Source organism: Impatiens glandulifera, chromosome 7, assembly GCF_907164915.1.
Source record: "Impatiens glandulifera chromosome 7, dImpGla2.1, whole genome shotgun sequence".
NCBI classification, from domain to species: Eukaryota; Viridiplantae; Streptophyta; class Magnoliopsida; order Ericales; family Balsaminaceae; genus Impatiens; species Impatiens glandulifera.
This window is the reverse complement of record NC_061868.1, coordinates 12,920,833-12,948,051: the sequence shown is the minus strand read 5'-3', so window position 1 is coordinate 12,948,051 and position 27,219 is coordinate 12,920,833. Positions and strand designations below refer to the sequence as shown.

Genomic DNA, 27,219 nt, shown 5'->3' with positions numbered 1-27,219 from the left:
TCTCGATTGGGTCACCCGTCTCATGCAACTTCTACTTATATTATGTCTCATTTTAAGTTACCTTTGTTGGGTAATATGCATACTGAATTTTGTGATGCTTGTCAATTTGGGAAAGCTCATAAACTTCCTTTTGTATCATCCAAAACGTGCTCTTCTACACCTTTAGAGCTTATTCACTCAGATGTTTGGGGACCTGCTCCAATTTTTTCCTCTAATGGTTTTCGGTACTTTATTATTTTTATTGATGATTATAGTCGATTTACTTGGCTCTATTCACTCAAACGCAAATCTGATGTGTTGACAATATTTATTCAATTTAAAGCATTAGTTGAAAACCAATTCAGTAAAAAGATAAAAACTCTACAAACTGATGGGGGAGGCGAATATCGTACCTTTGGACATATTACCTCTCTTAATGGTATACATCATAGACTCACATGCCCTCATACAAGCGAGCAAAATGGGGTAGCCGAGCGGAAAATTCGTCATCTTACTGAAACATCTCTTACTCTACTTGCTCATGCATCTATGCCCCTGTATTTTTGGGATGAAGCCTTCTCCACAGGTACCTATCTTATCAATCGATTACCTACTCCTGTCTTGGGTAATCGATCTCCTTATGAAGTATTATTCAATCAAACTCCCAATTACAACTTTTTGCGCACTTTTGGATGTCATTGCTATCCTCTTATTCGAGCTTACAACAAGCACAAACTTGACTTTCGATCCCAAAAGTGCTTATTTTTGGGTTATAGTCCCTCACATAAAGGCTATCGATGTTTTCACATCCCCACGGGACGCATATTTATTTCACGCCATGTCATTTTTGATGAAACCACATTTCCCTACAACTCATCCTCTCCCCCACAAAACCCACAACCTATATATACATCACCAACAACAAATCCTCATTCTTTATTACCTATCACATCTACTTTCCCTAGTCCACCTGAACACACTAGTCCACCTGAAACCACATCACCCTCTTCATCACCTCTACCTTCACCTAACCCAAGCGGTTCACCCTCTTCATCACCTCCATCTTCACCTAACCAAGCAGTTCACCCTCTACTTCAAATGTTTCATCGCCCACTTCATATTCTTCACCACCTACTACCCCCTCACCCATCATCAATCAACGTCATACTCCAATCCTCAAAGCCCTTGCTTTCTCCAATCATCCTATGCGCACCCGTGCCAAGTCCCGTCTCCCTTTTTCTTCCGCTCTTTTCACAGCCATCACCCTTGAGCCGACATGCTTCTCCTCTGCCAATAAAGATCCCTCTTAGCGTTCAGTCATGACCTCCGAATATAATGCTCTTATTCAGAATCAGACATGGTCTCTAGTTCCTCCTAAATCTGGACAAAATATTGTGGGTTGCAAATGGGTTTACAAACTCAAACGAAAAGCGGATGGCTCAATTGAGCGTCATAAAGCTCGTCTTGTGGCGAAAGGCTTTCATCAACAACTTGGTGTTGACTATGTTGAGACTTTTAGTCCAGTTATTAAGCCAACAACAATAAGGACCATTCTTGCACTTGCTGTGTCCCGAAATTGGCCTATTCACCAACTTGATGTTAGCAACGCCTTTCTTCATGGAAAATTACACAACGAGGTATATATGACTCAACCTCCTGGTTTTGTTCATCCTGAATTCCCTAATCATGTGTGTCAGCTCCATAAAGCCCTATATGGTCTAAAACAAGCACCTCGTGAATGGTACTCTACGCTACGATCCTCACTCTTGTCGCTTGGATTCTTTGAAGCTAAGTCTGACTCCTCCTTATTCCTCTATCATACATCTACAATCACTGCATATATCCTTGTGTACGTAGATGACATTATCTTTACGGGAAACTCAGCCTCACATTTGTCTACAATCATTTCTCGCCTACAAGACAGCTTCCCACTTAAAGACCTTGGACAACTCCATTATTTTCTCGGTGTTGAAGCTTCTCGCTCATCTGATGGGCTCTTTCTGAGTCAATCACAATATATTCAGGACCTTCTTATTAGGGCTGACATGCAATACTCCAAACCACTTAATTATCCCGTCTCTACTAGTTCTTCACTTTCTAAATATGATGGTGATCCCCTTTCTGATCCCTTCTTATATAAAAGTATTGTGGGAGCTCTACAATATTTAACTCTCACTCGTCTTGAATTAGCATTTGCGGTCAATCGTGTTTGTCAATTCATGCACGCTCCAACATCCACCCATTGGGTTGCGGTCAAACGTATATTACGATATCTTCGTCATACTCCACACCATGGGCTTGTCTTTCGTCCATCGGCATCCCTCTCCCTTGAGGCCTATTCTGATGTTGATTGGGCAGGTTGTCCTGATGATCGCCGATCCACTACAGGTTATTGTATCTTTCTTGGTAATAACCTCATCTCGTGGAACTCCAAAAAGCAGCATGTTGTTGCTCGATCAAGTACTGAATCTGAATTTCGAGCCTTAGCTCATGCCACTGCCGAACTTTGTTGGCTTCAATCTCTTTTGAGTGAATTACGAATTTCATCAATCCATCCACCGACTTTGTGGTGTGATAATATCGGCGCAACATTTCTCTCTGCAAATTCAGTGTTTCACGCTCGTACAAAACATATTGAGATTGATTTCCATTTTGTTAGGGAGAAAGTGGCTCAAAAATCTTTACTTATTCAGTATGTCCCGACTCATGATCAAATTGCTGACATATTTACAAAAGGATTGTCATCACCTCAGTTCATTTTTCTCCATGACAAGCTCACGGTGTGTGCCTCCCCGTTTCGCTTGCGGGAGGGTATTAAAGATATGGAGGCGGTTAAAGATAAGGATGCCCTTTTACATTCCAAGGAGACTAGAAAATATAAAGTCCCATTCATTCCCAAGGAAACGTCAACACATACCAAGAGTCTGCCAATTAATAAATGATGTTGTTTCCCAATACATTAAATCTTGTATATAAATAGTATTTATGTAATATCAAAGAAATATATAGAAAATATAATTTTTCTTCTATCTCTCATTCACCTATCTCTACTTATCATTTATTCTATATTATCTAACTAGATTAAAGAAGGAAAGAAAAAATTAGCAGACTGTATACCTACTAATATCAATTTGTTGTATAAACTATACTGAATATAAAACTGTAGATAGATAATTTCATAGCCAAACAATCAATTAAATTTATTATACATATTATTATTCTATACCTAATTACTATACCTATAACCAATCAATTAAATTTATTATACATATTATTATTCTATACCTAATTACTATACCTATAACCAAACAAAGGCTAGATGATATATAATATGGGCTTGGAATGTCCACAAATAGTGAATTTTTATCTACTCCTTTTATTCTTTTTTTTAATTAATAATAAAGTTTATGGTTTAAAATTTAAGATTTTAAGGGTTAAAAGTTTATGATTTAAGAATTAGGGAATATGATTTAGAGGGTTAGAGTTTATAGTTTTAAGATTTAGGATTTAAAGTTTATGATTTATGTTTTAAGTATAAAAAATATTAATAAGTCTAAAAAATTAGAAAAAAAAAGAAAGTGAGGGGAGAGAAATTCACTTTATTCATATTTTAAATTGATTGAGTAACGATAACAATACTAAAATCAATACTTAAATTATTTGATGAATTACAATAAAATTTCTATAATTTAATAATGTTTAAAATTGAAATATTTTATTGATTTAACGAGATATTATTCTATAGATAAATTAATACTTGTTTAATGTATTACTTATAATGTATATTAATTAGAGATGAAAAATGAATTAAAAAAAATAAGTTTTAAGCACATTATATGAATGTACATTCACAAATTAATTAAATTTGTCAAGTTTATTATTTTTGAATAACTAAAAAGTTAGTTTATTGTACCAAAAAGTTGATCAATGTTACTAACGTAGTATATTAAATATGGTTAGAAATTTATCATTATAAAATGTTCATTGTATTTTTTAAATCACATCAACTATGAATCACTTTCTAGATTATTTTTATGAAAATAATAAATATTACAAGGTTCAAAGTATTGAAAAATGTGTGAGCATCAAACCAGATGGGGCCGCAACTTATTGAGACCCCGAAACTCTAAAATCAAATAAAGCCTAAAGTAGCAAGTGTCTAAACACCTTCTTCCAAATAGCAGTCACATAAAAGTTAGAGCGAATCGCGATGGAGAATCTCATTCTACTTCGGGATTTATTTTTATTACAATCCCTGCCCCATTCGATTTAGAGAAATTCTGTGGATACTCTTTTATTATATTTTAAAAAAATAATTAATAAATTATATAAACAAAAATTTTAATATTATAATATATTAAATGTATATGTATAATTATAAAGAAATAGACGTAAAAAAATTATAAAATATATTCAATAAATAAATATATTGGTAATGTTATATATTTAATTCTGTTTATAGTGTTTAGGGCAGAATTTGGGCGTTGAAACAAATATCATCTCCGTCCCATCCCCGATCAACTATCGGTCAAACTGCGAAAAAATGCCTCTAATTGGGCAATTCGGGTCGAAAACCACATGATTTATAATTCTCATCCCTAAATTGTCTCATGGTAGACTATTGTTCATGGTTAAAAATAAGAATATAAACTTGTTTTCTTGGAATTTTATGCGGTAACGTGATTTGAATAATTTAAATATGGGATAGTGTTACACTTTGTTTAATAAAGTTAGTCCAATTAAGTTTTGATAGGAACATTTATGGGAGTCTAAAATACCTACAAATATATTATTCACACACAACTTTTTGTTTTCTTTTACATTGTCACGCATAGACAAATATTTGGAATCTTATAGAATCCAATGAGTTATGTTCGAGATTGTTGGTGGTTAAAAAAAAGAGATTTAAAAATTGGATTTATATCTCTTTTATTTATTTTTTTGAGAACGATGGGTTCCGCTTCTCTCTACGGGTTAAACACATCGCCCGCAAAGTCGCAAACTTACTAAACCAAATAACTAGGCGAGTGGAATTTATCGTCTAATGGGATCGAACCAATAATCTCTGAAAAGGCTAGAAATATCTAAACCATAGAACATTTAACAACAAAAGTAGGTCATTATCGTGACGATATCAATGTTAGTTCCGAAAACCGGTTGATTCGTTTGAATTTGAGAATACATACCTTCGAGCTAATTAATTATATTTTAAATTTTTTTAAAGTTATTTTTCATCTCATATTTATATAGTTGTACTTAACAAAATTCAATAGTAATAATAATAATAGGAATATATACAATTTAAATAATATAAATATTTTTAAAATAATAAATTTTTATTTAAGTATATTAATATATATATATATATATATATATATATAATTTAAAAATATATTTAAGTTGGTTACAGATATATAACTTTTTTATTAATTTAAAAATAATAGTATATAGATTTTTATATGTTTATTATATTTATTATATTTATTTTTAATTTATAATTTTTGAAAAAATAATATTAAAAAACTATATATATATATATAATATCTAAATTATAGATACATAAATAATTTAAATTTGTTATATATGATTAAAATATTAAAGACATTTAAAAAAAAGCTTAAGAGAAAATAGCAACTCAATAATTATTATTTTTTCAATTAAAATATTAAGTCATTTAATATTAAATATATTAAAATGTAGGAGCAGTAGAACAACAAATCCAAAAGTATATAAAATATATATTATTAATTTTAAATATTATTTTAAAATATTATATTATATTATATTAAAATATTATTTTATTTTAAATATTATATTAAAATATTATTTTATTTTAAAATTGTTATTATTATATTATTTTAAATAATTTAATTATTATACTAAAATAATATATTTTTTTAATTTAGATACTAATATTTTATTTTAAAAAACATATAATTAACTTAAAAATTATTAAATAATCTCAAACTAATTAAGTTATTTTTAGAAGGATGTTCAAAATATTAATACAGTAAAAGTTAAAAAATATATTAATTTTTAAAATAAAATAACAAAAATAATTAAATATTAATTTATTTTTTACTAACAAGTTGTAAATAAAATAAAAACTTAAGTACTCTTATGAAAAAACATACAAAATTATTATAAAATTACCCATATTTAATTATAGGAAAAAGAGCTCATTTAAACATTTGCATTTATCAAAAATTAAACGTTTGCATTATAAAAAATTAGTTAAAGAAAACAAAGTTAATTTTTTTAAAAAATTTATATATTTATTAATTAAATATTTATTTTTTATCTCTCCTCTTTTTGGTATGTATTAATTAATCAAATTTTCTCTTTAATTTTTGTTTTATTATTATTTTTTTCTTCATTTATCTATTTTTCTTAATTTGCCTATTTTTATGTTATTAGTGTTTAATAATGAATTGTTTTAATTTTATTTCATTCTACTGTTTGTGTGTTCTTCCTATATTGCATTGATTATTTTAAAATTATTTGATATCTTAGATGTTAATACTTGAATATTAAAATGATTCATTTTTTCAACAACAAAAAATCATTAAATTTATATAATAATTAATATTAATTCATCTTAAATAATAATCAAGATTATTTAAAAAAATAGTAATTTTTATTGATTTTGTTTACTATTATTATAAATTTAAATAGAATAATTATTAAAAAAAATTTATTTAAAAAAATATAAAAATATTAATAAGAAAAATAGATAATTAATAAAAAGGAAGAAAGAGATAAAAAAAATATATATTTAATTAATAAATATATAGATTTAAGAAAAAATTAACTTTGTTCGTAAACAGAGAGATTATATATGAGCCAATTTTGTAAAGTGTATATGTTTAAATAAACTATTATTAGTTTATACGTCTAAATGAGTGGTCTAAATTAGAGTGAGTTATATAAGTATTTATTTTAAATAAAAAAAAAAATCTTAATTATTTATCTTTATCAACTTGACGAACAATTTGTTTATTTTGATATTTGTAGTGAAATATGAACATCATAACTACATTTAAATTGTTAATTTTTTATTTTATTTGTGCTTCACCAATCTAATTAAACTTATAATGAGATTGAACTTGAGCTGCAATTTGGAATCGCCATTTTGAGCCACCATCCAAGCACACAAATATAGTTGGATAGATATAAAAGCTAAATGCGTACACAGATAAAAATATAAACAAAATCAAGTTAATAAATAAATTTATAATAATATATATTTCAATCTTTAAAATTCTTAATAAATCACTAATAATATATTAAAATAGAAAAATAGAATGCTCTCATTTCACATTTTATTCATTTCCGTAAAACAATTCATATTCTCACATATCTCATCACATATTTTTTCTCAATGAACCTCTCATCTCGTGACCTTACACTTTCATTTTGGTTAATTAAAAAATCTCAAACATTACCAATCTTTTTTTTACCCTCACTTTATCCCATCAATGCACAATCGACCTCTCATCGCGTGACCTTAAAACACTCAACTGATTAACCATCTCATTTCACATTTATCTACCTATTCAAATTGGACTTCTCATCTCGTGACCTTAACTCTCACTTCGGTCAAACAACTAATCTTCTCGCATATTTTAACCATCAATGTCAATTTCTTTCCATATCGACCTCTATCTCTTTACCTTATTATCACTTCGACTAATAAAAAATCATCTCATTCCATATTTATTCACCAATCACAATCGACATTTATTCTCTCGAAGACCTTACTTTCACTTCATCAAACAACTCATCTTCTCACATATTTTATAATATACAAGCTGACACTCTTATCCTCACTTTGGTTAACCATATATCTCATTACACATTTATTCACCCCAATTGACCTTTTATCTCGTTACCTTATTTTCACTTTGACTAATTAACCATCTCATTCCACATTTATCCACCAATTCATAATTGACCTCTTATCTCGAAACTTTGCTTTCACTTCGTCTAAGAACTCATCTCTTAACATATTTTACAATATACAATCCGACATTCTTTATCCTCAATTTGGCTAACCATCCATCTCATTTCACATTAATCCATCAATTCACAATCGACCTCTCATCTCGAGACCTTGTTTTCACTTCGTCAAACAACTCATCTCCTAACATATTTTACAATATACAATCCGACCTTCTTTATTCTCAATTCGGCTAACCATCCATCTCATTCAATATTTATTCACCCCAATAATCGACCTCTCATATGTGACATTACACTTTCACTTCAGACAAATCAACAATCTTCAACATCACCAATCTCTTTTACTCTTCACTTTGGTCACCAATCCCCAACTGACCTCTTGTCTTGTGACCCATCTCCTCACATATTTTATAATATACAAGTTGACTTTTATATCCTCACTTCGGATAACTAACCATCTCATTCCATATTTATCCACACCCTAATCAACCTCTCATATTGTGTGACCTTACACAATTTCATTTCGGTCAAATCAACCATCTCCAACGTTATCAATCTCTTTTACCCTCACTTTGACCCATTAATCCCCCAATCGACCTCTCATATTGTGACCTTACTTACTTCGATTTACCAAAACCATCTCATTCCACATTTTTATCTCACTAATCTCAATCGACCTCTCATCTCGAGACTTTACTTTCACTTTGGTCAGACAATTAATTTCCTCACATATTTTACAATAAACAAACCTATTTACTTATCCTCACTTCAACTGACCAGCACATCTCATTTTATATTTATCCACCATAATCGGACATCTCATACCGTGACCTCAAACTTTTAATTTGGTATAGTATTATCAATATCTTTTACCCTCAGTTTGGCCTACCTATCTCCTATCGACCTCTCGTTGTGTGACATACTCACTTCGACTAACCAACCATCTCATTACATATTTTTATTCACCTCAATTTACCTCTAATCTAGTGACTTTACATTTTCATTTCGGTCAAATCAACAAATAACAAACTATATCCTTCCATATCCTAAATGTCATTACCCACCAATTTCATCGTATATTTTAACAATTCATCCCAATCGACCTCTAATTTTGTGAATGTCATTTACCCACCCACCAATTTCATTGCAAATTTTAATCAATATCATTCGCATCCAACCATCTCCTTACTTTGATAAATCAACCTTCTTATTTCATATACCATCAATCATTTTTAAAATTTAAAAAATTTTGCCTGACAAAATTTGAACCATGGTTTCCATTATGTAACATTAACACTTTACCACTAGATCACTTAAGATTGTTTATTCATATTTATAATTTGTGTATGTATATATAATTTATATGACTGACAATTAAAAAAATACTATTAATATTAATTTTTTATTATTGTTTTAAATAAATTTGAATTAATAATTTTATTTATTTAGATTTATTATTAAAATAAAAAAATAATATATTTTCTATTAAAGTTTATTATATATATATATATATATGAATGAATTAAATGATTTGTTAATGATTCTATTTGTATTTTAGGTTACAAGTTATATCTATTGTATTTTTTCTTATCTATGTATTTTTTCTTTTATTTTTTAAAAGTTTTAAGTTTATGAGTAGGTAAATCCACCCAATCAACTATTCATTTACTTTTTTTTATATATATATATATATATATAATCAAATTAATCATATCTGAAATTAAGCATTATTATTATTATTATTATTATATATTTATTACACAAATATCATAAATAAACCTAACAAATAATATATATTTATATATATTTTGGACTAATGGATTAAAAGGACATAATTTACTTGCATCATCTCTTCAAATAAAATAATTTTTCTTATAATTATCTTTACACTGTACCCGATAATTAAATATTTTAATTTATATATATATATCAGATTTAATATTAAATTTAGAGCAAGATATAAATAATAAATATTTAAAAACTTATTGTAAGAAAAATATATTTAATATATATTTGTAACATTTTTTTGATAGGCAATATATTATATTTAATTATATATAATAATAATAATATTAATAAACACAACCACATTTATAGTATTATTAATATATAATTAAATATAATATATTGTCTACAAAAATAATATATATATATATATATATATATATATATATATATATATATATAATGTAGGAATATATCAATAACAGTAAAATAAATAATTGTTTGGTTTTTAAATCTATCATTACAATGTCTTATTTTCTTCATTTCATTCTCTAACTTATTCACATCTTCTAATTACTATTTAAAATTATAATTATTAATTACCATATTATAATTATAGATGACAATACAAATCAGAGCCGGAATATACTATATTTAAAAATGTATATATATATATATATAAACAAACTTTTTTAATATTATAATTTATATTATTAAAAAAAAAAATTAAAATTCTTGTAAAATATAATATTTAATTACCATGTATGAAAAACAGTATCTATCCGAACAAATCGGATGTAACCAATTATAATTATTGGGCCGGACTAAAATATGAAATATTATTATACCCCTCTCTTCTTCACCCACGTCCCAATTTCATTATCTTTCTACTGGTTCCCTTTAATTGCGCAAATCCCTAAAAATAGTTCTTCAATGATCCAAACCTCCATATTTCAAACTTTGAAAATATCAAATCTCATATTGACTTCTACAACACGACTCATTGTCTGAACTCTCAACTCTCAATTATATATATATATTCCCGCCATTCTCAGCAACTCACTCCCGCTCTCTCCCAACCAAAACCTAGAAGAAACCAAAAAATGTCGTCTCACAAATCTGCTAATTCCATCGCCTCACTTGTCGTAGAAGGCGACGCTACTCCCGGAGAAGTTCACCTAATCATCGGTCCAATGTTTGCTGGGAAAACGACCGCTCTTCTACGGAGAGTCAGATCTGAAGCTAATAACGGAAGGTGATTGCTTACTTTTTGCAGATCTTTGTTGGTTTTTATGAATATCAAACAAATCATATTTGATCATGACATGATTATTGTAGAAATGTTGCGATTATCAAATCGAGTAAAGATACCAGATACGCGGTTGATTCGGTCGTAACTCATGATGGTACTAAATTTCCTTGCTGGCCATTAACGAATCTCTCATCGTTTAGAGATCAATTTGGATCAGATGATTATCAAAAGGTGGTTACTTTATAATTTCATAATTTAGGGTTAATTTGATTCAACAACTTATTTGATGTTGTTTTATGTGGCGGACAGTTGGATGTAATTGGGATTGATGAGGCACAATTCTTTGATGATCTATATGATTTCTGCTGCAAAGCAGCAGACCAAGATGGCAAAATTGTTATAGTTGCTGGCTTGGATGGTGACTATTTAAGGTTATCAAATTTACTGTCTTTTGTTTCTTAAGTTTTGTTGTTTTACTAACATGGTTTGTTTGTTTGTGCTGTTATCAGAAGGAGCTTTGGTTCAGTACTTGATATCGTGCCACTAGCTGATTCCGTAACGAAATTGACAGCTCGGTGCGAGATTTGTGGGAAACGGGCTTTCTTTACATTGAGGAAAACCGACGAAAAGGAGACTGAGTTGATCGGGGGTTGCGATTTGTATATGCCTGTTTGTCGTCAACACTTTGTTAACGGACAAGTTCTTATTGATTCACAAGGCAAAGATTAGCTAAGCTCCAACCCTTTCAAATTGAAGCCATATTATTAGTTGTATGCTTGATGTTTCTTCCTTATATCATATGCCTATTATACCCTTTGTCTTATAGTATTGACCATATAAGAGAGGGGCATTTTGGTCTAATTAGATACAATACAAGTTGTTTAAGCTATTGTATCAAACTATTTTCTTTTCTACTAAGATAAGTATCCAAAAGTAAATGCATTTGAATAAATTCATCTCATAAATCATTGTACCAAAATAATTTCAACTTTAATCACTCAAAAGAAAAGGTTTTAGCATGATTTATTGTACCATAAAATCAATGTATTTGAGGATGATGATTCTACTTACTAATATAGAGAAATGCAACAATTAGAGATGCAATGCAAAGCATGCAATACTAAAATAGAACCACCAAATATTATAATATGTTTACTAAAAAACAGTAAAGAAAACAGTATGTCAAACAACTTGCCTTGTTTGTTGTCATCATCATCGTCGAAATCAAGCTGTTTGTTTGCATCTTAAGCTTTCAGGCAATGGATCATTAGGTTTGGTGCTAATGGAAAGAGACATCATTTCATTCTCCTGATCAATATCAACTTCACATAAGAATGGATCTTTGAGAAGTTCAGTAGCTGAAGGTCTTTCCCTTGGTTGTCCAATACATTTCTGTATGAACGCCTTCAATTCGAGATCTAGCACTTTGTTCATTGCTTGAGGCATAATGCCTGTTGTTACCTTCTTGTATATTTTGGCTATACTGTCACATTCACTATATGGTATCTCCATTGTTGACATTTCTAGCAAACACATCCCGAAGGAGTATATATCAACTAGCTCTGTGTATTCTTCTTCGTACAGTTCAGGCGCCATATATTCTGGTGTTCCTAGCAATGAATGTGCATGATGGCTTTTACCTACTATTGTTGCCAATCCTAAGTCACCGATCTTAACCTGCACATTTATATGTAACTTCAATTCTCGTTACTGAAAAGAATATGCAGGGAAGAAACACACACGATTACACGTACCTTCCCTATGTTACCATTGATGAAGATGTTACTGCAGTTAAGATCTCTGTGGATGACGCAAGGATCGTGAGTATGGAGATAATCTAAGCCATTGAGTATCTGTCTTGACCATTTCTTCATGGCTTTAATCGATACATGCCTATGCTTCTTCCTAAAGTCTCTCAAACTCCCAGATGTGAAAGCCTCAGTGATGAAATTCAATGTGTTTCGCTCTTTATCCATCCAGAAACTGCATAAAACAATGATGTTATCATTCCTTAATGTCTTCAACAATGAGATCTCAGATTGAAGCCTCTTGATAGTTTTCGGATCATGACTGAATTTCATTAGCCTAACTTGATTCCACGCCACTTCTCTCCCTTCTCGTTGATCAAACGCCCTGTAAACTCTCTTCACAGCGCCGGAACCAAGCAGGTCATCATACCGACCAAAACGTCCAGACGGATCAACTTCAACAAACGGCTCTTTCTCTTGATCTGATGAATCGGCACAATCAGATGGCATTTTCAGACGAATCAGCAGCTCTCTAGAGTTAAAACTGATTCACTCCTGACGAAAACGCCGATACATTAAAGTTTAAAACGAACAAATCAATCACTGAAAACTGTGAGAAGAACAAATATCATGTTACGGTTACGGAAAGGAGAAACTATAAGTTTAAACGTTAATTAAGACCTAGACCTAGATTGACATAGTCTAGGGCAGCGTACTTGAAGAAGAAATCAGAATTCATCGTAATACATAATCAAGAAGCTGAAGGCGCATAAATGAAATAGAAAATCTGAAAATCGGAATACGTAAAGTTTATAATGAAGCTAATCTTAGGAGTGAAGATGATGATGATAATCTTAGGAGTAAAAACAGAGCGCAAATCATGCAAATGATAGCTAGCTACCTGTAAGGCTGTAATTATGGAGCCGACTGCAAGTTACTTGGACCAGATAGAGAGAGAATTATGGAATGGAATGGAATCTGATGAAGAAGAGTTGAAGCAAACGGTAAAAGAGGAAACTTGTGGAGTTGCGTACGTTTTTATAGGAGGGAAATGCGAAACGACTTATTAATGCTTTATTTAATTAATTAAGTAACTTCAATCTAATCTTAGCTTAATTATGAATTTATTAGTTCACATTTCATTAACATACAATCTTATCTTAATCTATTATTATATTATTTCTTTATTTTACTTTTGGTCAAATTATCAAATTAGGACGGGAGAACTGAGATTTTGTATTTTTTTTAATAAATTTTAGACTTTTTAAGTTTAAAGTTATATAAAAATAAGATTTTGTTTTAATTGTTTTAAACCGTTTTAACTTATTATTTCTTTATTTTACTTTTGGTCAAATTAGGATCGGGAGAACTGAGATTTTGTATTTTTTTAAATAAATTTTAAACTTTTAAAGTTTAAGTTTTATAAAAAATAAGATTTTATTTTAATTGCTTCAAACCGTTTTAACTTATTATTTACGAAATTTTTATAAATAAATAATTAATGTCACTAATATAACTAAGTAAATGAAAGTATTTTAACTACGAATTTTCTAAAATTCGGTAGTCAAAATTCTATTTCTTTTAAAAAAGGTAGTCTTTCGATGAAATTTAAGTTAAATTAGTGATAAAATTTTTGGAAAAACGGTTTAGTACCATTTTATTAAAAAAAACTAAAAAAAATGGTAGGGTCAAAAATCAAAACTAGATAAATCCTAACTTTAATTATAAAATGACAAACAAATGACCTTAGAGTTTCTAAAGGATAACAATTAAACAACATTACAATCAAATATTACAATTAACGTTATCGGTCTTTATTGTTATTTGCATATTCGCCTTGTAGACCATGTTGGTTTCTTCCACGTCTCATTCATCGCTCATATTTCACTAAAAGTATTTTGAATTGTAGCGGATGATGATGTTTGTATGCTCTTATTGTTTATTTTATCTCTATATGAACTTTTATTGATTTATAAAATAAATTCTTTTTTAAAATTTCAAAATTTTTATTAATATTTTTCTCTATTTCAATTTTACGAATTTGAGAATCAAAACCCTAGTTCTCTTCTCACTTTTCTCTTCTATTATTTTTTTAGTGATTATTTATTTATTTATACATGTCAAATATATATAATTAGTTAACGATGTTTTAATATGTTAAAAGACAAAATTTTATTTATTATAATTTTAACTTAAAGAGATGAGATTTGAAGGAATATGAGTGCTTCCAAATGAAATTAAACCCGTAATCTTTTGATCTCTTAAGTCGACTCTTACTACTAGATCATTTCGCGGTGAGTTGGGTACGAAAATCTTATTTCAACGTAAAGAAATCCAATTTGATGTCTTTATTAATTATAATAATAATTTAATTTTAAATATTAATTAAACTTGTGGATCATAAAGCAAACTTCTTTATATATAAATAATAAACGAAAACAAACTCTGACCAGTTTATTTATTTTTTCAATGCCTCTTGTTTACTGTCAGCATTAGAAATGTCATTTTCGTGTTTATATTTAATTATATAGTATTTAATTTAATAATATTGATTGTGTTTACACTATTAATTATTTTATCTTATTTTTTTTATTTGATTTAAATTATTCAATTTAATAAATTATATATATATATATATGGTTTTATTTATTTATAATAACTTATTTGTTAAAATTAATATAATAACTTAACAGCTATCCAATAACAACTTTTTAAGTTCAATGAAAATAGATAAGCCAAGTCAAACATTTACATGTTGTGGTCCATATAAAATTAATTAGATCTTTGTATTTTTTGTTTCTTCATTAGTTTATATATTAAAGTCAAAACATTAATAATTGACAACACCATTCTAACTATAGGTGTGACAATTATAGTTAACCACTTTTTTCTTTTTCATTCGAAATAAACATGGTGATTGGTGACCAATTGGATAAGAATTATCATTTTGTCAAAAAGAAAAAAATTGTATTTGTACAATCTATTCTTATTTTTAGCTTCGAAACAAATAAAAAAACATCAATTATTATTATTCAAAATAATAATAAAAAAAAAAAGTGTGATCTTTGTGGCTAACCCGTTTCTGTTTTTGTTAGCGTGAATGGGGGAGATGGTTAGTATTTGACCCCCATTATTTTAAAGTTTTATGAATAAAATTATTGTTATCTCATTAGTTACTGTCTAATATAGTTTCATGTATATCTCTATTGGAAAAATCAAAATAAATATGATAAATAAGGCAGATAATAAAATAAAATATATAAATATGTTAAAATGTTGACAAATATAACAATATACAAAATATAGCTAATGCAAGACTATTATGTTTTTTCAATTAAAATTTTGAGCTCACTGTTAAAGTTTTACAATAATATTATTATTTTATAGGAATTTAAAATTATATAATTAGTACAATTTTAAATTTATAATAATTTTATAGTTTAAGAAAATAAGAGAATAAAATTTGAGAATCAATAATATTTTACATATAAAGTGCGTTTATATTTACAAATTAAAATAAATATATTAATTATTTAAATAAACAAACTCACCCTTTAATAATTATCATTTTTAAGTGATATTATTTTTTTCTTAGATTAATTTCACTTAATTATATAAATAATATTGGCCCAATTTTAAAACGCTCACTCTACTAATTTGAGTCTAGGCAAATTGAATATATTTTAATTAGGTATAGATCAACAAATTTAATAATATTGGTCCGTTTTAGATATTTTTAACCGATCCAATATTTTCAACCGATCCAATGCTTTATTCAAATTGGGGTTATTTAAAAAATTAGGTATAAATTAATAAATTTAATAAAATTTGTCCGTTTTAGATATTTTCAACGAATCCAATGCCTTATTCGGATTGAGGTTATTTAAAAATTTAGGTATAGATTAACCAATTTAATAATATTTGTCCGTTTTAGATGTTTTCAACCAATCCAATGCCTTGTTCGGATTGGGGTTATTTAAAAAATCTAAAAAAAGAGAAAAGTTAATGATTGTTGATGATTTTGAGTAGTTAATGATTATTTTTGATAAAAAGACTTAAAAAAATATTTATATATAAATAAAATAAAAAATAATAATTTAAAATATAAAATATTTTAATATTTTAGTTAATAATTTAAGTGATTTGATGGACGAAAGAGGGGTGACATTATGTTTGATTTTGTTTAAGTTATTTAAAAAACTCAAACCGAACCAGAACCAATAAATATATATAACTATTATTTCATATATAATTTATATAATAGTAACTTATTATTTGAAATAAATATATATATATATATATATAAATATAATTTAAATAATTATTATTCAGTTTGATTGTTTGTTATTAACTTTTTGAAGAACTGTGTCCTTTTATCAAAACAAAATAACATTAGCTACCAAAATATAATTGAAAAGAAAGGGAGACAAATAAATCTCATGACCAAAAAAGTTAATGTGGGTTTCCCGTGAAAGGTTCTGAATTGTACTCGACATTTATTGAAGTTCAATTAACCAAGTAGTCTAGATGTCCAGACTGGTTTATTCATGAACTACATTTTTATATTTTGGAACCTAAAATTTATCAAAAATTGAAATTGTATAAATTTTAACATCAATATTATTAATGTTATTATCATTTATTTTTTGTTATTTACATGAACATCTTAAGCGCAACTCGACCTATCTCCGAAAAAATATAACACGACAGCTCGTCAATATATATAACATTAAATTTCAATAAAAATAAGTTTTATGAGAAATGATAATGTAATTTGATTATTAATTATTTGTTTCATCAATGTCTCTCTGTGAGTCACATGTATTTAACATAAAAGAAATAAGGATTGGCTGAAAATGGGATGGATGCTCGACAAACACAGATGGACACATGTGGTTATGAGTTTATATATCTTTACCTTTAATTTATCTTTTGGTTGAGTAATGATCAATATTGAATATCAACCACTTTACTCTTTTCAAAAGATGGTTCATGTGTCTATAAGCATCTAAAACCCAAATTTACATTCATACTCTAGATTGAATAGAGTTGAGATGATGGTATTCTAAAAGGAAAACAAAGAGAAAAAAAATAATGTTTTAGTTCAACCAAATAGTTTACTAAGAAGTTTGAATTATCAATCATCACCCAACAAATGTTGTCATAATAGAAGGATAAAACAAAAAATAGTTATTAAATGCCAAATCTCCATAGAAAAAGTGTTTTGAGAATAAATATATTAAGTTAAAAAGAAATGATCAATCCAAGGTAATGAAAAAGATACAGAAGTCGTCACATGCTTGCGGGTAGATGATCAATCCAAGGTAAATGATCGTTCCCCACAAGAATTTACCAACGATAAGTTAACTACTGCACTCAATGACATGACCATTGAGTACAAGAAGTTATCAGATTCTTTTTATGAAATGAAAGCAAAGTATGAGACCAATATTTCTTTTTCACACAAAATTTCTGAATCAAATGTTTTTGAAAAGAAAGTGGTCGAGATCTCATCAGAGAATGAGATGCTCAAGGAACAGATTCAAATTCTCTCTTCTGAAAACAAGAGGTTAAACTATGTTGTTAGTGCTTGGACAAGGTCTAGAGAAGTTGTCAAATATCAGATTAGTCTGTTGAAACCTGCTGGATCCAAATCCGGTTTAGGATTTGATAGCAATGACCCAAACCAGTCCTGCAAAAAGTTAAAATCAGCAACTGACAAGCTTAAGCCAATAAGTTTTGTCAAAGGGAGTTTAACTGACATTGAACCTTATCCAATTTATGAAGAGTTAGCTTTGAAGATTGAAATATCTTATGTTTCTCTGACTGTTAGCTGGCTGGAAAATAAGTTAGATGCAGCCAACAAGTGCAGTCTAACAGACGTAGTTAGACGTGTAGTCTAACAGATACGTAGTTAGACGTGCAGTCTAACAGACATAGTTAGACGTGAAGTCTAACAAACGTAGTTAGACGTGCAGTCTAACAGATACGTAGTTAGACGTGCAGTCTAACAAACGTAGTTAGACGTGTAGTCTAACAGATACATAGTTAGACGTGCAGTCTAACAGATACGTAGTTAGACGTGTAGTCTAACAGATACGTAGTTAGACGTGTAGTCTAACAGATACGTAGTTAGACATGCAATCTAACAGATACGTAGTTAGACGTGTAGTTTAACAGACGTAGTTAGACGTGCAGTCTAATAGAGACGTAGTTAGACGTGAAGTCTAACAGATACGTAGTTAGACGTGCAACAGATACGTAGTTAGACGTGCAGTCTAACAGATGAAAGTTAGACGCAAGGAGTGTAACTCTTTCAGACTAGTCTGAAGGGACACGTAGTTAGACGTGTTAGACTTGGTGGTATAATGGATTCTGATATTAGACGGGGGCGTCTAACTTCATTAGACTTGGCAGTCTAATGAGCACGTCTAATGCCTCGCTTCAGCAGTTGCTTGAAGTTAGCATCCGTCTACCCACAATCATTTAGCTGTACGCTACTCCTGCTCCACTAATCCGTGAAGATCAGTACGAAAGCTAGTTGCATCCAATGAATGAATGTCACGTAAGCAAATATTATTCCCACTACTTGTTTCTTACAGGACAATTCTAGAAGAATATTCAGCGCACCACCAGATTGGTACGATCACGATCTTTGTGCATAGTGTCTGTTGTACATGTGTACTATGGAGTGTTAGATAAAATTAGATCGGTTAAATAAAACTTAACAAAAACAAATCCCTTGTGCAGGAACAGGTAAAGAATTTAACCGGTCAAAGAACTCAACCGGTCAAGCAATCAAACCGACCAAAAACCTGACCGAACAAGAAAGACAAGATCGGTCAAATCAGAAGGCCAAAATCATTGAACAGTCGGTCAATCAGAAGCTATGGAGAAACCGGAAGTCATCCGGTTAAAATAAACAATCGACTAGTACAAATAGATACTTCGAGTATCTGTTGAGAATGATACCGAAGGGACAGACTTTACTATTTCCATATTTATACAAGTCTGAGGACAGTCTGCAGGTTGCAGAAGATCGTCCGGCAAGATCTTTCTACTTCAGGATAAATCAGAAATGCAATCTTCCAGGTATAGGCAACTGTCCAACCGACAACTGCCATATTGAGTAAAAGACAAACCTAGTCGATTTGACCTACACACTGGAAGACTAGACCGCCAGGTCTGAATCAGTGAACATCTGCTCAACCAATCAGATTCAAGGAAATGAAATGTGACCGTTGGCACATTTCACCTATAAAAGAAGGAGCTGAAGAGGAATAAATGCGGTTACAAGTTCTAAGAGTTTTCTACAGCCTAAGTCAAAAAAAAAAATCGTGTTCTATCTCTCTAAAGAGCTTAAGCGTTTATTTGAAGAGTAATTACAATTTCGGTTAAAATTGTACGGGTGTTATCGAGCAGAAAATAAGTCTCGGTCGGATTGTGTTTGTGTATTCCTTAGTGAATATTTTCTCGCGGTTTCGAAAGGAAGGGGTGACGTAGGAGTTTCATCTTCGAACATCCATAAAAACCTGTCTTGTTATTTACTTTCCGCCTGTTTTACATTCTAACCGATCTGCACTAACCTACTAATACTGCTCCAACCGATTCAACATCACCTAAACCGAATTACTAAGCTCCAAAACCGACCCAGCAATCTCCAAACCTATCTTATTCAAATCCGGTTCTACCTATCTCGTGTGTGTGCTGCTTCAACCTGAAACAAACCACTTCCGCGCTTGAACTCGATTCAAGGGTTTGTGACAGTTTGTGTAGTATTGAAACCCCGGTATTAATCTCTAACCGGATTAATCATCACCTTTGAGTGAGACGCGCCGACCGGTCAGACCCCGGTTCCCCAGCCGCGACCTAGATCCTAACATGAAGGTTGTCCAATGGGTGCTTGCTACGTGTCAATACAGAAGATTCGACCGTTGGTACTTGTTCTCTATTTAAAGATATTCGAGGACAACAGACGAACCATCGATTATCTGGACTTACAATCAATCTTTTGAATTGCTCACTTGTTTACTTACTGAGTTATATTCTTAAACCTTCTGTAAGTTGAACATAGTCTGTTCCGTTCAACAGTTAGTTAGCACTGAAATTGTATTTGATTCAAAGAGAAGTATAGTGAATTCTTTCGGTGGTTGGAAGAAGGGGTGACATATGAGAGTTTTGCTCCGAACATCCATAAACAACTCTCCGTATCTTTTACATTTTGTCCTTCATTCTTTCATTCGTTCTTAGTTTCAAACCCAAGCAAACATTTCCGCACTTGAATCGCTTGAAGAGTTTGCAAAGGTTTGTGAAGAATAGAAATGATATTAATCTCTAACAGGATTCCTATTAAACCGTTTTTCTAGAAGTTGTCATCAATAGTCAGACTCTGTCTCTATTGGTGTCATTGATCCTTTTAGTGTCAATTTTTTTTGTCATTCCAAGTCTACAATAATATAAGGTGTTAAAATCATAAATACTATTATACATGTATAAGATGCAACCAATTGATGAGACACAAGTACATGTCAAACTACAACTAACATAAAAAATTATTTAAGGTAAATATTTTGTCAATTTCCACGTTTTACGATATTAGTTCATTTAATTTATATATTGCTAATTATATATTATTCAATGTTTTTTATTTAATAGAATTGTATTAGGCTATTGATGACACTCATTTTAAGTATATTTGAAGGCAAACAAGTCATTAAATTGACGTGATCAAACCGATTGTACACCTACAAACGTCATAGCGGTACTTATGTGATCATAATAATGATATTTACATACTTTTCCGTTGGTGTTGAGGGGTCTATGCATAAATCAACAGTCCTAGACAAAATTTAGAACAATCCAGTATATAATTTTCACATCCAATACTAGGTGTGTTATTCACTTCATTGTTTTAAATGTAAAATAAATATAACTAAAATTAATGTATTATTTTTGTATGTAAATATTACCTAATTGATGTAGGGTATAAAAACATGATTAGTTACATTGCATCATATCGTCATAGCCCATATCACCCGCATCAAACAACAGGAACCATAATAAATAACATTATTCCATCGTATTAGTGATTGAGAGGTCTTTTAGAATTTGGAAAAATAAATTATATATCAAATTTTATTCGAATTGTCTTTAGAGATTTATAATTGAAAAAATTGAATATTATTAATGCAACTGCAGAATTACATAATTTTATTTGAAGAAACATAATAAATCTTATTAATTTAGAGTCTAATGACGATTTGATTGATGTTGAAGAAAATGAAACATATATTAAATCTAGTACCATGAATAATTTTTAATATGAAATTATCCTAAAAAATTATGATTGTATTAATGAATGTATTTTTTTAGAGTATTGTTCTTCTACCAAAAACAATTAATGTCTAAATAAAAACAAAATTTGATAAAATATAATAAATAAAATTATGTATATACTTAAAAATAATAATGAACTATAATAAATTATTTTTAATAATTAAAATGTTTTCTCTATGACTTTTTATAAGGCTTTGTTTGATTTTTAATCTATTTTGTAAATACAAATTTAATTTATTTTAATATAATAATTAAAAATACTAAATATCTAATTATGGTTTGTTTAAATAATAAATATAGTAAAATATAAAACAAATTAAGACTAATGAAAAATAATTTGAATTAAAAGATTGTTTTTTAATGATAGTTTAATAATAAATAAATATTGTATAAAAAATAAATTTAAAATTAAAAGGATATTTTAGTATTTAAAAGATTATTTAAATGATGTGATTGTTGATTTAAAAATTGATTTTTGGTGGATTACCCCACCCCGAGCAAGACCTAAAGTGACAACTAGTGCCTCAACTACTTTAAAAAAAAACCATTAAGGTAACTCTTACGTGACAAAAGTGGTTCCTAAGATAAATATATCATTTAAGAGATATTTTTTTTTTATTATTTTATAAATTATTTAATTTTTGTTAGGTAAAGTCAAGTTAAATAAAAGAGAAAATTTAGAAAATTCTCTTATTATTATTTATATAATTTATTTTTTAATGTTTATATAATGTATTTTATTTAATTTATATTATTTAAATTATTTTTTTATTTTTTAATTTAATTGTTTTATTTTAAATTATATATATTACATTTATAAAATTAAATAATTTACTAATTTAAAAAGGATGTGAGTAAATTTAGGGAGATGTGGGCAGTTTGAGAATGATGATAATGTGGATAGTTTAAAAAATGAAATAGGAAAGTTGCAATGAAAGTTGGGTATAAAATTAATAGATTTATAATTGCATGTCATGCTTAGGTCATGTGACTAGTTTATTTTGATTCGTTTGTAGACTCGTGCCCATGCCTATGCTCGTGTTGTGTTTGTGTCGTATCGACTCGTGATTGTGTCAATTTGTAATCGTGTTGTGATTGTTCCGTCTCCTGTTTGTGTCGTGTCCAACTCACAACCTTAGTGAAATAATATTATGTCGTTTCGTAACAATATTGTGTTGTATCATGTTGATTCTTATTGACTGAACTCATTACCCAACTTTAGCTGTGAGAATAGTTATAGTATCCTTCCTTCAAAAGAAAAAAAACTACCTTAACAAAAGTTTAAACATTATAAGTTATAACAAATCTTCTTAAATAATATATTTGTTAATTGATTCACATTTTTTTTAGAAAACAGCTTAGTGCAATTTCATTAAAAATAACCCAAAAGAGAGAAAAAAATACAAAAATTTAAGATCCGATCTAGACAATTTCTAGATTTGACAATGAAACAATAATTGAATTACAGACAATAACAATAATTGATTCACATCTTATAATATATTATAGAAGGTGTTAAATGTTTTATTATATTTTAACAGTATTATTATTCAATACAACAAGAATGACTATGTACCACACTAAAATATTATTTTGATTAATGCATTCAAGTATCATCCATAACTCACAAAACATTGAATAAGATGATATATATGTTTGATCAAGCTATGACAATGTACTTCTAGATAGGGGTGAACATTGGGTGAATTAATCCGAAATTCAATCCAATCCAAATCTTAAATACTAATTTGGATTGGATATTTTAAAATAGATTGAGATCGGATCGGATTGAGTTCGGATTGAATTAAATCAGATTGGATTAGGATTATTCAAATTATCCAAACTATCTAAATAAAAATATATTTTTTAATATATTTTTCTTTAAATTAAATTTCATCTTAATATAATATATATATATATATTTATTTTATTTATTTTATTATTTTTTTCAGATTCAAATTTAATAATAATAAAAAAATCGATTTAAAAAAAATAATAATAATAAAAAAATTGTTGACTAATTTCAAGTTGATATATATAAATATTTTTTTAGTTTGAATTATCCAAACCATTTTTAATCCAATCTGTATCCGATCCGTGTTAATTAGTAAAATGGTTTGAATTACGGATTGGATAAATTTAGTTTGTATTTAATACGGATAGGACAAATCTGTGTTTTACCCATTTGCTTACCCCTACTTCTAGATCATCTCAATTCTCAACAACTTTGCAATTAAACGTTTCCTTGTGTTTCAAGTAATCGCTGATTAGTTTGTCCAATATTTAACCTGAACAAAAAAAAGCTTTTAAATAAGTTTCTCCAAGTCAAAACTACTAGTTATATTTACTCAAATACTAGCATTATAGTGTTTGATATAATTTAAGGAAGCTTTTCATATACAACAAAAAGATGCGTAGTTATTAAATGAGAGTAAATTAAAGACTTTATTGAATTATGTTAGACTAAATTGAACTAAATGACAATATAGCATAAGCGTGTAAATATAGTTACACGTATTTAAAATATTAAATAAATAAATTTATAGTTACAAAAATACATGCGACTCTTCTCTTCTTCTTTGCATTGGTTTCTCTCTTTTATGTTTATATCATATTTTTTTTCATTTTCAAACTTTTTTTTTTAAAATCTCTTAATCCTTTTGTTTTAGACCAGTTTAGTTAGGCTTTACTAGTTAATTCACCTGTATTAGTCCTTCATAAATAATTTTGATCTGAATATACATTTTTTTTTTCAATTTTTTTTTTTTCAATTTTGATTGATGAAGTTAATTTGAACCCTTAGTTAATATTGAGACACAATCCAAACATCACATTCACATCATATATGAGCTTATATTTTTGTTCCCTTAATACTAGAATTGAGAATTAAAAACATATCATCCGAGACTTCATTAATCGAAAATACACAACGGAGCACATATGCATCAAATGAGAGCACATAGTTTTGTTTCAATTTTTTTTTTTTTTAGAATTAAAATGTGGCAACAAGAGGTTAAACACATAGCCTACAAGCACACTTAAACATTTAACTAGACACAAAACTTATTGCCTGACAGACTCTAATCTCGAACCCAGGACCTCTCAAGGAGGTTGGGGATATCCACTTTTTTTTTAATCAATTTTTCTCTTAATCAAATTAATTTTATTAAAAAACAAAGAGTTTAAAGTAAATGAATAAAGTTTTAGGACTAGTTTACATATTTTTTAGAAGAAAGAGGGTATAATTAGTTAAATAATCTCACGCCATAAAAAAAATCTGCCAAGTTCAAAATTAAAGATTTTATTTGGGCCAAGCCCAATATTATTTGGACCAATAGTTAACATGAATAACCCTAAATACCAAAGTGATACAGCCGCCCTATTTGCATTAAGGGCTGTAAAGTGATGAGCCTATAAGAAGTATCAGCAAGGCCTCATTTCAAATCATTCATATTCTCTCTCTCTCTCTAGGGTTTTAGCGTTTCAATGGCGGCCGCTTTCTACTTCCTGCAATCTGCATCACGGTTTCTCTTTTCTTCTTTAAAATATCAATTGTTGTTTATAAATGTTGTTTAATCTTGACGACTATGCTTTAATTGGAGCGGATTTCTTTAGTGTTCGTAAATTCCATACATATTCGTCGCAGATTGAGCCTCCTTTCGATTTATGAATGGTTGAGATTCTCTCTCTTAGGAGATAGAGTTTCCTGTTCTTCGTAAGGAGCGCGGTCTCATATCCTATTGCCTTGAGTAGCAGGTTCTGCCATTACCTTTTGGGATTTGCCATGAGAATTACATTCTTATTCTGAATAACTTGATTTTTGCCTATGAGGATATCAGTTAAAATAACACCATCTTTCGGGACTGAATGGCCTTTTGGCCTTGATGTTATTAATTCTGCAATTCTGAGGCTTATGTACAATCGATGATTGAATTCATTTGTTTTGTATCGACGATTATATATATATATTTGGAGCGGATTTGATAGTGTTCGTATATTCCAAATATAATCGTCGTAGATTGAGCCTCTGATCTGATGTATGGATGGTTGAGAGTCTTTCTCTTACGAGAGAGAATTTCCTGTTCTTCAGTCGGAGTGCGATCTCATATCCTATTGCCTTGAGTAGCGGATTCTGCCATTACCTTTTGGGATTTGCCATGAGAATAACATTTCATTTTGAGTATTGAATTTATTTCAATCTATTGGATCTGAGTCTGTTAGGATATCAGTTAAAAATAACACCATCTTTCGGGACTGATTGGCCTTCTGGCCTTGATGTTATAAATTCTGCAATTCTGAGGCTAAATTCTTTTATTTTCCCTTATTCAAATCAGTTCTCAAAAGATCAACGTTGGTGCTATGATTTTTTTTAATATTTAAATAAATTTTTACATTATAATGAGGTGATCATGGGTGTGAGTTTGTTTATTTTATATAAACTTATCATCTATTATGTAATGAAACCATGTTTTTGGAATATTAAAATTATTTGGTAAGACAAGAAATTAATATTTGTAACCAAATGTATTGTCATTGACATTTGCATTCCACAATCTTGATAGAACTGATCAACTAAAAATATCTTGTTTTGGAATTGATGGAGATTGATGTAAGGTTGAAGAGCATGAGTTTATTACATGATCATATGTTGGGAAGATCATTTCAGAGCATGTATGATGTTGGAGAGCTATTCTAGCAGGTGGTTTAGGCAAAGACTTGTCGCTACAGTCAATGATTAATGGGAATTTAAACTTAGGCCTTGTTCGGTTGTGGGTTTTTTAAAAAACCAAGAGAGATAAAGATTGGATGATGGTGATGATTTTGAGAAAATAATGATTATTTTTGGTAAAAAGACTGGGTATTAATATATATAAATAAAATAAAAATTAATAATTTAAAATAGAGGGTATTTTTGTATTTTGGTTAATGATATTAGTGATATTAGTGATGTGATTGGTGAGAAGTGATTGATTGGAAAATGGATTTGTATGGATTTTTTAAATAATCCAAAGAGAACAAGGCCTTATATACATTCGAATAGGCATACCTTGGCAATTGGATATGACCATATGCCATCATTGATGTAGAGTAATAATGTAGAGTATTATTGGACTTAAAATTTTGGTCAAAACAATGACTGACAAATGGAGACACTTAAAAATATTACATAATCCATATTGTAAATAAGAACTAGAATTCAATATAAGAACTAAATTT

General features: G+C 29.0%; 2 protein-coding genes and 2 non-coding genes across 4 annotated transcripts; 3 read left to right on the top strand and 1 right to left on the bottom strand.

Moving 5' to 3' along the window:
- The first annotated feature begins 10,557 nt into the window (after positions 1-10,557).
- LOC124910515 (thymidine kinase-like) lies at positions 10,558-11,891 on the top strand. Its single transcript, XM_047451162.1, has 4 exons — positions 10,558-10,921; positions 11,005-11,149; positions 11,228-11,349; positions 11,428-11,891. Exons 1-4 carry the CDS (start codon positions 10,770-10,772, stop codon positions 11,645-11,647), a joined length of 639 nt encoding a protein of 212 aa, XP_047307118.1. The 5' UTR covers positions 10,558-10,769; the 3' UTR covers positions 11,648-11,891.
- Positions 11,892-12,050: 159 nt separating this feature from the next.
- Positions 12,051-13,204, bottom strand: LOC124910514 (probable serine/threonine-protein kinase WNK11). The gene is made up of 2 exons (XM_047451161.1): positions 12,673-13,204; positions 12,051-12,595 (listed from the first exon to the last, which is right to left on the bottom strand). The coding sequence occupies exons 1-2, from the start codon at positions 13,174-13,176 to the stop codon at positions 12,143-12,145; spliced, it is 957 nt and encodes a 318-aa protein (XP_047307117.1). The 5' UTR covers positions 13,177-13,204; the 3' UTR covers positions 12,051-12,142.
- Positions 13,205-25,822: 12,618 nt separating this feature from the next.
- Positions 25,823-25,915, top strand: LOC124910951. The gene has a single exon (XR_007096550.1). It is a non-coding gene; the product is annotated as a small nucleolar RNA SNORD96 family (small nucleolar RNA).
- A 297-nt stretch (positions 25,916-26,212) lies between these two features.
- On the top strand, positions 26,213-26,306 carry LOC124910952. Its single transcript, XR_007096551.1, has one exon. It is a non-coding gene; the product is annotated as a small nucleolar RNA SNORD96 family (small nucleolar RNA).
- The last annotated feature ends 913 nt before the right edge of the window (positions 26,307-27,219 follow it).